The 17,574-nt window shown below is 37.2% G+C and overlaps 2 protein-coding genes across 3 annotated transcripts in view; one reads left to right on the top strand and one right to left on the bottom strand.

The window, feature by feature from the left end:
- CENPP (centromere protein P) overlaps positions 1-17,574 on the bottom strand; it is a 233,351-nt gene that overhangs the window by 40,590 nt on the left and 175,187 nt on the right. The window lies entirely within an intron of this gene.
- Positions 1-17,574, top strand: part of ECM2 (extracellular matrix protein 2) — a 37,782-nt gene that overhangs the window by 4,483 nt on the left and 15,725 nt on the right. The window contains exons 2-6 of one of the 2 annotated variants that reach the window (XM_052644663.1): positions 5,328-5,640; positions 8,367-8,555; positions 11,211-11,708; positions 13,946-14,061; positions 16,032-16,167. In XM_052644663.1, the coding sequence (XP_052500623.1) occupies positions 5,352-5,640; positions 8,367-8,555; positions 11,211-11,708; positions 13,946-14,061; positions 16,032-16,167 (1,228 nt within the window). In that variant the 5' untranslated portion in view covers positions 5,328-5,351. Of the gene's footprint in view, positions 1-5,327; positions 5,641-8,366; positions 8,556-11,144; positions 11,709-13,945; positions 14,062-16,031; positions 16,168-17,574 lie in introns of both variants that reach the window. The other variant, XM_052644662.1, reaches the window with a different exon arrangement.

The raw sequence follows: 17,574 nt of genomic DNA, 5'->3' as shown, positions 1-17,574 counted from the left end.
TTTAAAACACAGAACATGCAGGACAACTAGAAAACAGATAGTTGGAAAATAGATTTCAATCCAAAGATATCAAATGTTACAACAAATACAAATAGACAAAATATTCAATTAAAAGATCAAAGATAACCATTGTCATATCACACTAAAAATGATATGCTAATAGAAAGTATATTGAAAATATGAAAGGCTGAAAGTAAAATAATGCAAAAAATATTAACCAACCAGGGATTGAACATGGGCCACTGGCAGTGAAAGGGTGGAGTAACAACCACTGGGTTGCCAAGGAATTCTCACCATCCATCACCAAATTGTTACATAACTTATGGAATGAAAATAGAGTGCACAGACCATAAGCATTTACAAACACTGCTATATATGTCCATATGACCACAATTTATTACTGAATGGAAAGAAAACAGGTTGTATTAAAACACATATAGAATAGTTCATTTATATTTAAATATATATGTTCATACATATTTAGGAGGCATCTTGAAAGATACTCTTAAACTAGTGGTTGGGAAACTATGGCCCACAGGCCAAATCCTGTTTTTCAAAGTGCCATCAGAACATAGTTGTGGCCATCCATTTACTTCTTGTCCATTGCTATTTTGGGGTACAATAACAGAGCTGAGTAGTTTCAACAGAGATTGTTGTCTTGCAAAGCTGAAAATGTTTACTCTCTGGACCCTGAAGAAAAAGTATGCCTACCCTTGTAATAAACTATGAATTATGGTTAAGGCAACTTGTCTTTTATGCCTACATATCATTTTGAGTTTTTAAAAACTATGTACTATTTTTAGAAACTTAAACACATCTTTAAAAGCATTGATAAAAAAGATTAAGAACTCAGAGGAAAGATAACTGTGTAAATGTAGCTTTTATCTTTAAACCTCTTATGAGCCATGATGTGACCAACAACAAATTGTAGCTCAGTCTAAGCAAGACTTTTCTGGCAGAGCAGTTTGAACATGGATGATAAAGAATTTCCCATTAATGGAAAAGCAGATGACTTCAAAGATTCATTCAAAATCTAAGTTCTATAGAGTAAAGCACCATTATAAATGATACAGATTGCAAGGAAACAGAAGCATCACCTGAGCACAATGAAAACAAAAACTGAAAGTAGGATCATAAATAAAGGAACATGCAATTCTGATTAAATGAGCATACAAGCATATTACAGAGATGTTGTGGATTTGATTAGACCACCAATAAGGGGAGTCACACATTTCTTTTGTTTGTTTTCAAGTGCATAAAAGTTATATTCACAGTACACTGTAGTCTATTAAGTGTGAAACAGCATTATGTCAAAAAAAATATTGCTATTGTTTAGTTGCTAAATCATGTCTGACTCTTTGCGATCTCATGGACTGTCTCCAGGCTTCTCTGTCCATGGGATTTCCCAGCAAAGAATACTGGAGTGGGTTACCACTTTCTTCTCCAGGGGATCTTACTGACCCAGGGATCAAACCTGTGTTTCCTGCATTAGCAGGCGAATTCTTTACAACTGAGCCAGCAGGGAAGCCCTGGTGGCAAAATACTTTATTGCTAAAATATTCCATCCACTTTTTCTTTGATTAGTGTTACCAAGGTATATTTTCCATCTTTGTAATTTTAACCTATTTGTATTTTTATTTAGCATGAGTTTCTTATAGGCAGCATAGAGTTGGGTCTTAGAAAATTCTACTTGGATAGCCTCTTCCTTTTAATTGTAGCAGTTAATGAATTCACATCCAACATGATTTACAGGTGGCTCAGTGGTAAAGAATCCGCTTGTCAATGCAGGAGACGCTGGTTCTATCTCTGGGGTGGGAAGACCCTCTGGAGAAGGGAATGGCAATTCACTCTAGTATTCTTAACTGGAATATCCCAAGGATAGAGGAGCCTGGTGGGCTACAATCCATAGGGTTGCAAAGAGTCAGACACGACCGAGTGACTGAGCACAACACATAGCACATGTAATGTTTTGGATTATTTTTATTATTCCACTTTATCATCTTTATTGGCTTATTAGCTATAACTCTTTTTGTTTAGTGGTTAAAAAAAAAACATGTGGTCGCTCAGTCATGTCTGACTCTGTGACCCCATGAACTGTAGCCTACGAGGCTCCTCCATCCATGGGATTTTCCAGGCAAGAGTACTGGAGTGGGTTGCCATTTCCTTCTCCAGGGGATCTTCCTGACCCAGGGATTGAACCCGGGTCTCCTGCATTGCAGGCAGACGCTTTACCCTCTAAGCTATAGGGCATATAATATGTATCTTTAACTTATTACAGTTTACCTTCAATTGATATTCCACTTTACTTATAAGTACATTACAACAGTATATTTACACTTTCTCCTTTCTGCTTCTGTTGTCATACATTTTACTTTCACTTAAGATAGAAATCCCCAAAATGGTATTATATTAACACAACTGTTAAACAGATGACTGTATTAAACAATAATTTTTAAAAGAGATTTAAAAGTAAAAGAGTACTTATCCATTTGTATGTCATTTCCTGTGGTTTCATTCCTTTGTGTAGCTCCATAATTTCATCTAATATAATTTTCCCTATATGTTAGCATTTTTTATAGTGCATTTCTGCTGGTGATTAATTCCTTCAGCTTTTCTATGTCTGAAAAAGTCTTTATTTTGCCTGTGTTTCTGAAAGACATTTTCACTGAGTATACAGCTCTAAGTAGGGACTTCCCTGGCAGTCCAGTGGTTAAGAGTTTGCCTTTCAATGTAAGGGGTGCTGGCCCAAATCCTGGTCAGGGAGCTAAGAGCCTACATGCCTCTTGACTGAAAAATCAAAACATAAAAGAGAAACAATATTGTAATAAATTCAATGATGACTTTAAAAATGGTCCACATCAAAAAAAAAAAAATCTTAAAAAAAAATAAAGAACTCTAAGTCTATTTATTTTTTCCCCCAGTACCTAAAAGCTATTGCTCCATTGTCTTCTGGCTTGTACTGTTTTGAATGAGAAGTCTTTTATCCTATTCTTATGTTTTTTTCTCTGGTTACTTTTAAGATATTCTTATTACTGGTATAAAAGCAATTTGATTATGAAGATTATTTGACATAATTTTCTTCATATTTCTTATTTTGGGGGTTTATTGATATTGGATATGTGGCTTTATAATTTTCTTCATATTTGGGAAAAGACCAGGCTTTATTTCTTCAAACACAGTCCTTCGGGGGCTGGAACTGGATGTAAACTGATCTGCTTAAAGTTGCCCAACAATTTGATGATATTCTGCTCATGTTTTTTACTGGTCTTGTGTGTATGTGTCTGTTTCATTTTATGTAATTTCTATGACTATATTTTCCACTTTACTAATTTTTTCCTATGGTGTCTAATGTCCTATTCATCCCTTGCAGTATAGTTTATTCTCTCATATTGTATTTTATATCTTTATAAGTTCATTTGGATTTCTTTAAATATCTTTCCTCTACCTTCCTGAACATACAAATTATAGTTTTAACAACTTTGAAATTAAAGTTTTTATATCGTTTAATGACCTATTTAATAATTATGTCAGCTGTGCTATGGATGTGTTTCAATAGATTGATTTTCCTCATCATTATGGGTCAACAATTCCTGTTTTGTGCCTGGTAAATTTTTGCTGACTTTCCCAACCCTTGCTGGGTGCTCTGGGACATGGTTAAGTTGTTGCATATAGTTTGATCCTTTTCAGAAGGCTTGCTGTTCAGTTCTGTTAAATGTGATCAGATCAGCCATTAGCCCAGAGTAAACTGTTTTCTTTGATGTGCCAATGCCCTTCTGAGCATTCTGCCTGATGCCCTTTGCAGTACAGGTTCTCCACTATGACTGGTGGACACACAGAGTCTGCCTGGTCTTTTCTAGCCCAAAGAATTTTTTTTTTTGTCATTCGTGGTAGTTCTTTCTTCAGTGTTGAGTAGTCTACTCAAACAAATGTGTTAATCAGTACTCAGTTGAAGAATTGGCATCTTTGGAAGACTTTCTCAGGGTTGCTCTCACCTCTCTGTGCTCTGCTCTGCAAATTCTTGCCTCTCTGGGGCCCCAGGTTTTGTTTCTTCAGCTCTGGGAGATTGTGAGGCTCTGCTTGGGTCTCCATCTTTGGCTTCAGCTTGGGAAGGAACTCCCTCTAGGCAGCGTGCAGGAGATTAATTTGGATTTTCCCCCTCTCAGAGATTTCTGTTTTGAGCTACTCCATGTTTATGGTCTGAAAAAGTGTTCATTTCTCAAATATGTTTTTCAGCTTTATCATGCCTGTGCTGCTCTTAAGACCAGTTGATTAAAAGTTACTTTGTCTCTCTTACCTCTTTATAACTGGTATTAGTTTGCTATTATTCTTATATGATGAAATTATGCTGCTTCCTTCCCAACAAAGAAAATTATAACACTAGAGAATAAAAGAATAGAACAGAAGAGCTGGGAAAATAAGTTGTGGATGACATTAGTCACAGAATGACTTGGCAGACAGGTGGAGAGAAATCTCCCAAGTAACCTCTGGAAACCTACAACACGGTGGTCCAGAAAGGGGCTGCCAAATTACTGCCTAGGGGCTAAGTCTGACCTACTGCCTGTTTTTGTAAATAGAGTTCTATAGGAACACAGCCACACCCCCTTGCGTACATATTGTCTACTCCCATATTACAAGAGTTGAGTGGAGTAGTTATGACAAAGAATGCATGGCCTGTAAAACCTAAAATATTTACTATCTGGTTCTTTATAGACAGAAGTTTGCTCATGCCTGGTCTATAAAGATAAAGATAAGATACTAAAATTTCTTTGGACTTCCACAGTGGTACGGTGGGTAAGAATTTGCCTGCCAATACAGGGGACATGGGTTAGATCCCTGGACCAGGAAGATTCCACATGCCAAGGAGCAACTAACCCGGCATCCCACAACTGCTGGGCTGGCACTCTAGAGCCCACGAGCCACAACTTCCCTAGAGCCTGCACACCACAACTACTGAGCCCGTGTGTTGGAACTACTGAAGCCTGAGCACCTAGAGCCTGTGCTTCGCAACAAGAGAAGCCAACACAATGATAAGCCTGTGCGACTCATTACACGACTGTAATGAGCAGTAGCCCCCGCTCACCTGCAACTAGAGAAAGCCTCCACGCAGCAGCAAGGATCCAGTGCAGCCAAACAAAAACAAAAACCTTTGATTCTGACAGAAAAATTCTAAATTTTGACTTGGCAGTAACAGTATAGCATTGAGCCCATATATCTACGTTTTATTTCTCAAAGACTTGCTGCTGAGGGATATAGGCAATTATAAGCCAACTTTCAGAGGTAAAAAATTTAGTCACTAACTCCAAAATCCTGTTTCATTTTCATCCTAGGAATCAAATGGTGAAAAAGAAAGCATGAAGTTTTCAAGCCTGTATTGTTTTCTTCTGCTTCTCATTTTTCAAACTGACTTTGGACAAAATGAAGAAACTTCTAGGAGGCAAAGAAGGAAGACGTATTATAGAAGACTGAGAAAAAGTTCCTTGCCCACCCACAGATCTGTTAGACAGCTTGGAATTCAACAGATGAAGACAGTTACACCTGCAGCAAAACTTCCCATAATAAACTTGGATTACAGTATTGAGGAAAAATTTGAATCTTTTTTAAGTGTTCCTGGAGTAGAATCAAGCTATAATGTGTTACCAGGTAAGAAAATAGTAGGAGAGAGGAAGAGACAGAGAACCTCTGTGAAGAAAATTTTTAAAAACTAAAGTTATTATCTTTTAATTTAATCTATAAAGATAAATTTTGAAGTAATTAAAAAATCATTTATAGAATATACTTATAAAATTATTGGAAAAAAGAAAAACATTACTTATTCCACAACTATATTTATAAAACCATACTTATCTGGTTTATTATTTCCAGTCTGTTTACTATGCCATGTATTTTAAATAGTTGTACTTCCCTGGTGGCTCAGATGGTAAAGCATCTGCCTACAGTGTGGGAGACCTGGGTTCAATTCCTGGGTCGGGACGATCCTCTGGAGAAGGAAATGGCAACCCACTCCAATACCCTTGCCTGGAAAATCCCATGGGTGGAGGAGTGTGGTAGACTACAGTCCATGGGGTCGCAAAGAGTTGGACACGACTGAGTGACTTCACTTCACTTCAATTCTACTATAGTAATACATGTGTCATTTATCACGATAGGTTATCTAGGATATAGAAATAAATGATTCAGATGAGTCTATGAACTCATGGCTATTAAATATTTTCAACCAAATATGAAGTTAAGCCATTGAATTTATTTTATATAGATCAAATTACAGAATGTTTTTCCTGAATTTTTAAAGTTTGAAAAGATTGGAAATTCTTCCAAAGATTTCACCTAGGCATTTTAAACACTAATATGTAATGGTCTGCATTTTTCCAAGTTTGGAAGGAAAAAGTAATTATATTATACGTATGTTATCATTACATAAAAGTCTCAGAAGACAAAAGAAAATATTACCACATAATGTTCTGTGACCAATACTTCATATTTGTCTCAAGAGAACCAAATACTTTTAAATGATGTTATTTCCATGAAGCTAAGAGAAATAACATACAATTATGATGAAAATAGACAATTTAGGTCATATTTACAACATGATTGGAGAGAAGAAAGAGTCTCAAGGCAGGGAATCTAAAATGATAATTATAGTGTACCCATAACTCTTAAAGAATGATGAAGTCAATTTCTTTAATTATATGGAAAGATATCTAAGCTATAATAACAGAACAGAAAAAGATTGAAAAGCAGTATGGATAATGTGATCTCAAATCTGTTTTAAAAATATACAATATAGGGTGATGTGTATAAAGTATAGACAATGTATACTAAACATTTCTAAATTGTCCTAAAATGTTTTTCAGTAGTCTGGAAAACAGACTTTTAAAAAATTGTGATAAAATACACATAACATAAAACTTATCATTTAACCATTATATAGTGTACAATTCAGTGACATTTAGTATATTCACAATATTGTACAACCATCACCACTACCTAGTTCCTGAACATTTTCTTCACCCTAAAGAACTGCATACATATAAAGCATGTACTCCCCATTTTCTCCTACCCACCCCTCCCCAGCAAGTCCCTGGCAATCACTAATCTTTCTGTCTCTACGAATTTGTCTATTCTATATATTTAATATGAAAGGAATCCTATAATACATGGCCTTTTATGTCTGACTGCTTTCACTTGGCCTAGTATTTTCAAGGTTCACTCATGTAGTATGTACTTCATTCTTTTTTATGGCCGAATAATATTTCACTGCAGAGAAACACCATGTTTTGTTTATCCTGTCATCCACTGATAGATAACTGTGCTGTTTCCACCATTTGGCTACTGTGAATAGGACAGCTATGAATATTTGTGTACAAGTTTCTATCTGAATCCCTGTTCCCTTGGATATAAACCTAGAGATGAATAGGGCTAACACAGTCGTGTGGGAGAGAAGGAGACAGATGTGAGCTCTCACTTGAGGGGATAGTGGCTCATCAAATGGAGAAGAGTTATCAGGACTAACATTAGGATTAGAAGGAAAACATCACCTCTAATATTCAAATTGGCTGTCTAATGGCCTGCTTAGTTGACACACTTATCCATGTATGAAGAGAGAATAAGATACTAAAACCCACCGTACTGTGCACTTTAAAAGGGTATTAGAACTGTATTTCAACAACACAACAATTCTTAAAACAGAGATAGCTGCAATGTATCATTGAGACTTCAATGCCAGAAGCACCACAAGCATATAGCCTAATTTCACCTCTCCATCTGCACACTGGGAAGGGTACAGTGTGGGCTGGCTCATCATTAGTGCTGCTCTGGTTCTCCGCTGTCTGGCATGTGATGGAACTATACTGCTTTTTCTCTTCTGAAGTTAGATGTAGCCATATAATTTGCCTTGGTTCAATGTAATTAGATACTTTTAGAGCTTGTGTGTTATTTGCAATCTCACATTCCCACTGCTGTGGCCATCAGGGTAGCCTGCTTGGAGACGAAGCCTATCGTTTGTCTTGACAAACAATATCTACATTGGATATCCAGCATGAACAAGAAATAACTGAGATTTGAGGGTTATTTGTCGCCATTATATAGCTCAGCCATCCTGACAGATGCAGGATGGAAAGTACAATTTAGAGCCAAGTTACCATGAGGAGGTCCACTCAGGTTCACTCAGAGAAGTAAGAGGGCTTGAGAGTACATGTGAAAAGCACTTCAAGGGGTTACATGTGTAAGATACTTTTACCCTATGTATGAATGAACACATAATGTTATTCTTGTGTGGCTCTATCACTCTGGGCTTCACGTTGGGCTCACTTCCATTCAAAGGTGCTAGTGATCAGACAAGGAATTCAAATGTTACTGTTCTCTTCTAGGAAAGAAAGGACACTGTTTGGCAAATGGGATGATCATGTATAACAAAGCTGTGTGGTCTCCGGAGCCCTGTACTACCTGTCTCTGCTTGAATGGCAAAGTCCTTTGTGATGAGACCAAGTGCCACCCTCAGATGTGCCCCCAAACAATTATACCTGAAGGAGAATGCTGCCCTGTCTGCTCTGATACTGGTACAAATATTTAGCCCAAACAAAATATCACACGTGACTTAGTCTTTAACTTTCATTTGCTTTTATTTCATCACTACCTTAAATTTTATTTTTTTAAAGGATATTTCTTTTTTTAAAAAAGTACTTGTTTATTTGGCTGCGCCAGGTTTTAGGTGCAGCAGGTGGGTTCTTTAGTCTTTGTTCCTGCAATGAGGGATCTTTTTTAGTCATGGCATGCAAACTCTTAGTTGCAGTGTGTGGGATCTAATTCCCTGACCAGGGATCAAACCTGGGCCCCTTGCACTGGGAGTGCAATCTTAGCCACTGGACCACCACAAAAGTCCTTATCTTAAACTTTAAATTATGATAAACTAGTCAGCAGGGTACTTAAATATTGGCACAGTGATGATAAACAAGGAAATTACTTGGGAGATTATATCAGAGGAGAGATATAAAAGACAGTGAGTTTAGAGTTTTAGCTCAATTTGAACTTAGCCCACATCACATTCCACATTTGACTCTCAGCATTACAGATGGAGTGACAGAATTTACACAGTAAACAGCTCCCACATTCTTAGTAGGTGTGAAGAGCTCTGTTTAGTTCCTTATATGCATTGTCTCAATTCAACTCAATGCACTTACAGTTATCAACCCAAATAGAGAACTCAAGGTGAAGAAAGGGGGGAGGGGCTTGCATCTAGAGAGGATAAAGCCCAGTTCTCTCAGTCTATTGCAGTTATGACTGCTCAGGTAATCCTTGGGAAATAAAGGCCATGGCCCAAGAGCAGTGGCTTTCTTTTGTGGTACTGCTGTGCAGAGAAAGATTATGCTATGAGGTTTTGTTGGCAGCTCACTGTCCCTTATCCTATGAGACTGATGGGATAGAGAACTCTCAAGAGGGAGGCTCAGGATTCCTTCAAGAAAAGCCTGGTCAGTAGCTTATGAAATAAATGTGTGTTAGATAATTTGATGGGAAGGGACAGGGAATAGGGATGTTTTCTGTTGCCTATGATTAAGGTAGACTGTTTCCACACACACAGGATGATCACAGGGTAGCTATCCACGGAAGTCTCCTTCCAAGAAGAACTTCAGGACATTTAGGAACTGTATTTGGTGTAGAATACCAACTGCTTTGAGAATCTCTGGTGGCTCATTGGGTAAAGAATCCACCTGCAATGCAGGAGACATTGGAGATGCAGGTTTGATCCCTGGGTTGGGAAGATTCCCCTGGAGGAGGAAATGGCAACCCACTCCAGTACTCTTGCCTGGAAAATCCCATGGACAGAGGAGCCTGGGGTGCTACAGTCCAAAGGGCTGCAAAGAGTCGGATGCAATGGAGTGACTAAGCACCAATTGTTTTACTAAGATAATATAACTTTAAAAAAGGCGTTAGAAAATAAAAGTGTTTAATGAAACTGGCACCTTGGGAGATGAAACACAAGGTTTATAAAAGCAAGATCCAGAAATTCTCAGATATTTTTCAAAGGACTTGAACTATTATTCTTGAAATACTGTGGTTATTTTGGAAAAATAAACTTGGATACACAGGAAAGATTTTAAATGTTTCAATATGATAGCTTTAGTTTCCTTTTGCTAATTTTTTCCTATTCTCCTTTTGCATGTTTGTCAAGAGATGTGAAAAAAATAACTCACAGACTTTATAATATATACTGAATTGAAACTTCAAGTAATTATTTCAAATAATTATATTTTGAGTTCTTTTTTGGGGTGATTTATGTATGGTATTAAATAAAATCATGGAAATGATTAAGTAAATTTTTATATTTTGATGAAAGAAAATCTATATACTGAGCTTATTTTTCCCTAAAAAACTCTTCATTCAGAGGGTCTGGTCTGTGTTGAGTCTTCCCTGCTCTCTGTCAAAGATAATAACAGTTAAATACAAATGTAGATAAACTTTCTACTATAATATATTTTATTATCATCATGAAACACTAAAAATACTCTGTGCATATGTCTAGGTTAAGAAAATATCATTTAAGTACAGGACATCTTCCATAGATCTCAAGCAGTAAAAATGATTTAAGTACAGAGTGGGAGGAAAAGAGAAGAGGATTTTCTATAATTCTGAATTTCAGAGGATACTTTTAGGCACATGGAGCTGAAAGAAAATCAGACAAATATAATAAAAGCTGGTTTCATTATCATAAACAAGTAAAATATACACCTGCTTCATGTTTTTATGTCTGACAGTGTACAAATTCTTACATTATTAATAACCCCAATTAACTGAACAGTATCTATTATAAAGGTATTACATCTGATTATTTTATAATATCACAATAGGACTGCTTACCATTTTGTAACATATGGTAATATTATTCCCTCTTTATTCACCAGATAGCATGATACCTTAGTAAAATAATGCTCACAAAGCAAACAAGAATTGCCTATAACATCTTATAAAACACAAAGAAAGTTTATTTATTTCTACTAAAATTTTCAAGCAAAAACTACAAGATGCATTTCATGTTTAAATTGCACTCATATTCCTGGAGGGAATAATATTTACTAACCTAATATTCACTATGATTTTTCCTTTCATTAATACCACAACTTGCCCTTGCTGTGTTCTCTTGTGGTCAGTAGCCTCCTATTTGCTACTCAGTGGTACAGCATTAAATGATAGAACTGAATTTTCTGGTGATTCTTCAGAACAAAGAGAACCTACCAATTTACCTCATAAGCAACAGTCACCTTGGGTGGAAATGAATCGAGCACTGAGAAAAGAGGAACTTCAGTTTGAGGAGGATGAAGAAGAAGTCAAACAAGATGACAATAGGGAGCAAAAGAAAAAGACTTTTAGACCTGGAGACTCGGGGAGACCTACCAATGAGGGACAGAGCAGAGAAGGGGAAGAGCAGAGGCCTGAAGAGGAGGGGACGCAGGCCCATCAACACAGAAACCCAGCAAGGGAGAATGAGGAAGACGATGAAGATGAGGAAGACGATGAAGATGAGGATGAGGATGAGACCATCAGAGGAGACACGTTCAGGATGCCCCCTCAACTCCCAATCCCAGCTACCCCCAGAGGCATACCGTCTCTGCCAAGCAGTTGCTCTCTGTCCTACAAAACCATCTCCTGTATCAGCGCTGACCTCACACAAATACCACCGCTAACAGCACCAGAGATAACAAGTCTGGAGCTCATAGGTAAGATGTGGATGTCTGTTTGATTCTGTGGTTACCTCTCATTGCCCTATGAATGTGATATTTTAATTTCATAATATAAATGGACCCCAACAGATTAATTTCACAATCTTCAAATATAAAAACTTTGTAGAAGAGATAAGTGCTTACTACAGAAAAGCACCATCAGGTATAATGCAAATTGCTCCAAATCATGATGTCCCGTTGACTTTTTTTCTAAAATCAGCTTTATGAAGTATAAGTTATATTCAGTAAAAAAACTGTTAGCGTGTTATTCTTTAAGTTTTGGCAAATGCATACAGTCATACAGTCACACATTCAAGGTGTAACATTTTCATCACCTCACCAAATTCTCTCATGTCCCTTCTTTCATCAGCCCTGATGTTTTCTGTCTCTAGAGTAGCTTTTCTAGGATGTCACAGAAATGCATACAGTGTAGAGCCTTTTCAGTTGGACTTTTTCCACTTACCTTAAAAGTTCTGAGGGATATTCAGGTTGTTGCATTTATCAACAACAACTTGCTCCTCCTCACTTCTGAATGGTATTCCATTGTCTGGATGGACCACATGTACCAAGTGAAGGACATCTGGATTATTTCCAGTTTGGGGCAATTATGCAACAGTTGCTATAAAGATCCATATATGGATGCTTGTGTGGACTTAAGTTTTCTTTTTCCTAGGGTATATACCCAAGAGTGGATTGCTGAACGATGCAGTAAAAGCAGGTTTACCTTTATAAGAAATGGCCAGACTTCCTTAAAATGGCTGTGAGACTCCTTCCAGCAATAACACAGCGTTCCTGTTGCTTTCCCCCTGGTTTTAGCTACTTGGTAGGCAGGACGTGATCCAGACCATTTGCTCATGTTCTTAAAGGGTCAAGAAGAGCTCTGAGTAGAGGACCGGCAGGACAGATATGTGTGTGAGGCTGGCTGGTGTGGAGACTGGGACAGTGGATGAGTCTTGGCAATAAGGCCCATGCTGGGGATGGCTCTTAAGATGGAGGGCTGAGAGAATCTGAGTGGGGTTTCAGATGTGTCTTGGGAGAAGTAACAGAAATAAACTACCACAGAAATAATAAATGATCATATAAATACTCAACTGACACAGCCTGACTCCTTAGTCAGGACAGCCAGTCTACAATAGGACACCTCAGGTATTATGGCCTTCCTGATGCCAGGCTTATATGATCTCCTAAGGAATTACTCTTATGCCGAGAGCTTCCTTTTTCAGCAATGCCCCCTCCTTCTGTAGCCTGCCTGCTAGGTGTGCTCTGCCATTAGACAAACAATCTGTGAAGGCTGAAAATCTTATGAAAGATGATGTGTGCTCAGTTACACTGTCCTGGTTTTATAAGAAAGCTACCACATGGTTTTTATAGTACTCACCATTTCTTGGGTTTCCCTATTGGCTCAGTGGTAAAGAATTCACCTGCAATGCAAGAGCCACAGGAGACATGGGTTCGATTCCTGGGTTGGGAAGATCCCCTGGAGAAGGAAAATGGCAACCTACTCTAGTATTGTTGCCTGGAGAATCCCATGGACAGAAGGGCCTGGCAGGTTATAGTCCATGGGGTCACAAGAGTTGGACATGACTTAGCAACTAAATCACCACCATTTCTGTTAAGCTCATTCTCTGGGTTTAAAGTCACTGACTACTATACTTAACTAAATGTCAAACAAAACCCCATAAATTAAAGCATTGCAGGTACTTCTATAGATTGAAGTCATAGAATTTTAACATTAGATCTGGCCACAATCTGAGAAATAATCTCCTCAAACTTCTTTTAGAGCAAACTGATGCTTGGAGAAGGTAAGTTACTTGCCCGAGATTTCATTAAAAAATATTTCTGGTCCAGGGTCTAAGAAGTGTCAATAGGAAAATATGAAGAACTATAAAATTCAGTTTCTATAGTACCTGCCATAACACATCTTTGTTGTAAAATGCATATTGCTAAGAGAATTGTCTGGCAAACCACATTCTGGCTGTTTTAAGCAGCTTCATCTAAACATGATGTACTAGAGCAAGACAGGTCTTTAGAGTGAAAATTTTGACCGTATGTAATAGTCTAGTCTCAGTCTTTTTTTTTTTCTCCTAAATCCTCATTTATTATATAACATTGTCCATGCTATAAGGACTGTGTTTTCCTCCAGATAAAGCTCTCTCTTTTGCTATCTATGCAGGTACATGTATATATGTATTTACAGGCACGTAGGCCTAATACATAATTGCTGTGTGTCCTAGGCAATTCCATCACCTCCATTCCGGATGAAGCATTTAATGGATTACCAAATTTAGAAAGGCTTGATCTGAGCAAAAATAATATCACCTCTTCAGGCATAGGTCCAAAAGCATTCAAGGTAAATATGTTCTATGATTTCTAAAAGTCCACTTGGATGGCTTTCTCATTAATTGCACTGATAATGGGTGGAGATGGAGAAGGAAAGAAATGTATGTTCTTTTTTGTTGTTACATTGGGTCTTTGTTGCTGCATGTAGGCTTTTCTCTAGTTGCAGTGAGCAGCGGCTACTCTGTGTGGTGTGCTGGCTTCTCTTGTTGCAGAGCTCAGGCTGTAGGCATGCCAACTGCAGCAGCTGCAGCAATGGGCTCAGCAGTTGTGGGCTCTGGAACACAGGCTCAGTGGTTGCATGGGCTTAGTTGCCATGCAGCATGTGGGATCTCCCTGGACCAGGATTGAACCTATACCCCCTGTATTGGCAAGTGGATTCTTATTCACTGCACCATCAAAGAAGTCCCAGTAAAATGTTTTAAAGGAGTTTTTGTCAAAGAAAGTTTCTTCTCTGATATCCCTAAACTATATCCAAGTTGTATCTTGAATATACTTGGTTGTTTTACAAATCTCTGTTTTTTTTCTATGCTTTGTCCTTAACGCACCCACAGTAGCATCAATGACAAAAATAATGTTTAGAATTTATGGAAGAGTTTCTTCCCAAGTACCTGAAAACATGTTGAAATATGGTCTCTTAGTACGCGAGTCTGGGGGAAAAGGAGAGCTTATTTAGAAACTGTTAACTTTTTCAGGCCAGCAAAACAAAGCTACCTTATTTTGTGCAATCTGCAAAATCTGGAAAAGAATACTTCAGCAGGTGGGGTTCCGCAAGAACAAAGAGGCTCAGAAGAAAATTAGCTTGGGGATAGGTTGGGCAGAGAGGGAAAGAGAAAAGCATAGAGTAAACTTTGGAATGAATCAGATTTAACTAAATTTTTTTTCTAAAAGGGAGAAAAGAGAGTATCAAGGACTTTCCGAAAAACAAAGGCAGAAGAAAGGAGGAATTTGTATGTGCAAACAAATACTCAAAATTGTGTGTGGTTAAAGAAGCCCAAGTAAAACATGTTACATGCCAGGAAGTCAAACTTTATCCCCTTGGATGGTTTTCTTCCACTCTTTGGATAAGTCACTGGCCTCTTACAAGCTCAGGTCCTGGTTCTTATTTACATTCTGGGCTGCAGACGAGAGAGTTCCAGACACTTGGTGTCCACATTCATGTGAAAGACCTGGAGTCCTGCTTCATGCTAGTTGTCCTTCTGATAGAACAATAGTTGGGACTTGTACATTTTCTCTATTTGATCTATTTTCTCTATTGTAGGAAATAACTTGTTTTTTTGTTTGTTTGTTTTGGGATTCTCTACCTCATTTCCAAACTGCTGAAACTGACTTTGAGCAACTTTGAAGTAAATCACTCTGCAACTTTGGTAGTGGAGGCTAGTTTGGCCAACAAACATGTAACTACAAATGTGGAAATACACTCTCCAGACTGTCAAAACAGTTTGGTTACCATATAGAAATAGTTTGTGATATTTGTGGCATTTAATTTTGATAAATTTCCACAATAGTTAGTGCTATTTCATGACTGTTTCTGCTTAGTACAGATAGAAAACTGAGGTTTACAAACACACTGAAAGGATTAAAACTGCTATCTTTTTAGTATTGATGATAGATTCATATTATTGCATGATTTAATAAATTTTGACTCTACTGCTGAGAAGGTGAAAACATAAGATCTAGGAAAATATGGCTGGTCCAGTGGTGATAGGAACTTTCTCCTGATTACTAAAGTCACAGTAAAAATATGGATGAGTATGATACAAAATCACCAAATGTGGTTTGCTGAAAATACCAGGGAATAAATGCTGTTAACAGGATCAACATCTATCTGGAAGGGAAAATTGAGGATTCATGCCTAAGCCTGAATAAACTGAAAGTTTGTGACACTTTAGTAACTACTGCAAACTGACTATTAAATAATATATATGACTGCATTTCTGTGGCAAAATAAAAAAGTAATTTTGAGATTTGCCTTTATTTAAGTTTCTAAAGAATTTAATGCGCTTAAATATGGATGGAAACAATTTGGTAACGATTCCTTCAGAACTACCGTCTACATTAGAAGAACTCAAAATCAATGAGAACAAGCTGCAGGTTATTGATGAAGAAAGTTTATCAGGTACTTAACATTTGACTTTATGACATGTGTCCTTATAATCTTTCTTCTATAGTTGTATGGAAATTTTATTTGCAATATTGCTAAATGAATAGCTAATAAAAATTTTTTAGTTCATGTTACCATTTAAGTTGATAAAACTTATTTTAACTATTGATTGGTGAAACTTTAAAGAATGTATTTTAAACTGCCTATTGCCTTTAAAAAGTATTCTATAAATAAACTTTCAATGATTTCAGGTTTTCATCATTTATAATACAATAACTGAACTACAAATCCATAATATCCTAAGAGTTATACTAACATTCCCCAAATAGCCATGTGCTCTCATCCTGTATTTGTACTAAAGTTTTTGGTATTGGTGATAACACAATGGTGTTAATGGTGATAATACCATGGCTTGTTTAAATGGTCTCTTTTATCACCCTTAGATGCTCAATATATCCCATCCACAATTCCACTACATCCAAACATTTTGCTATTTTAACATGTCATGGTTTGGCACATGAGAATCATATATAAAATATAAGTAAATGGGGATACTATGTGAGGTTTTGAGGGGCTATTCTAAAATCAAAGTAAACATAAACTTTAGCACATGCACTATATACGGCAGTCACTTTGGCTTTAATAGTCTTGTTCCCCTGAGAGTTGCTCTGTCACTTCTGGCACTTGTGTGTTATCAAGGTACATGTGCCACACAAGGCAAGACAAATGATGTGCATGGGTATGTGGCTGCCATGTCAGCCTGGATTTCCCATGGATGGGCTGAAGTGAAGGTGCCCCACATTTTGTACATTTGATACAACTGGAATTTACTCTTAAGACTATTTCTGGACTGAGCTGGATAACAAAGGATGTCCTATATTATGAACTCAAGATAAATAAGGTAGTATTTGCCTTTTCAAGAATTCTAGCTAATGTTGTTGATTAGATTATATGCTTCTTTAAGACAAAGACTGTCTAATTTTTCTTTTTATCTTCCTAACAATCTAGTGTAGCTCTTGAGGTATAGAGGTATAGTGCTTAACATTTTTTGTTTATTTGATTTGAACTATACTTATGATGTTAGTGTTGATCACCCAACCTTTATTCCTTTAAAATGGGGAATTTACTCCTCAAAAAAATTCATAAGGACAAAACACTTCTGGTGATAGGAAAAAAACAATAACAAAAATTGCCAAATCTGAGGATGACAGAGTTATGGAAATATTCTATTTCCAGATGGATTTCAGGGTACACATGAAAAACATTAACAAACCAAATTTGAAGGGCTTTTGCCATATGGAAAAGACATAAGAAAGTTCAACTTCTAGCTGCTAGGTGAAACAGACCAAAGGAACACAATTTAGGACAAGTGTACCAATGGGCTACATGTGAACGGACATGTGAGATGGTATTTCTATCAGA

This window comes from Budorcas taxicolor, chromosome 8, assembly GCF_023091745.1.
Source record: "Budorcas taxicolor isolate Tak-1 chromosome 8, Takin1.1, whole genome shotgun sequence".
Lineage (NCBI taxonomy): Eukaryota > Metazoa > Chordata > Mammalia > Artiodactyla > Bovidae > Budorcas > Budorcas taxicolor.
Note: the sequence above shows the minus strand (reverse complement) of the source record. Positions and strands in the feature narration are given on the sequence as shown.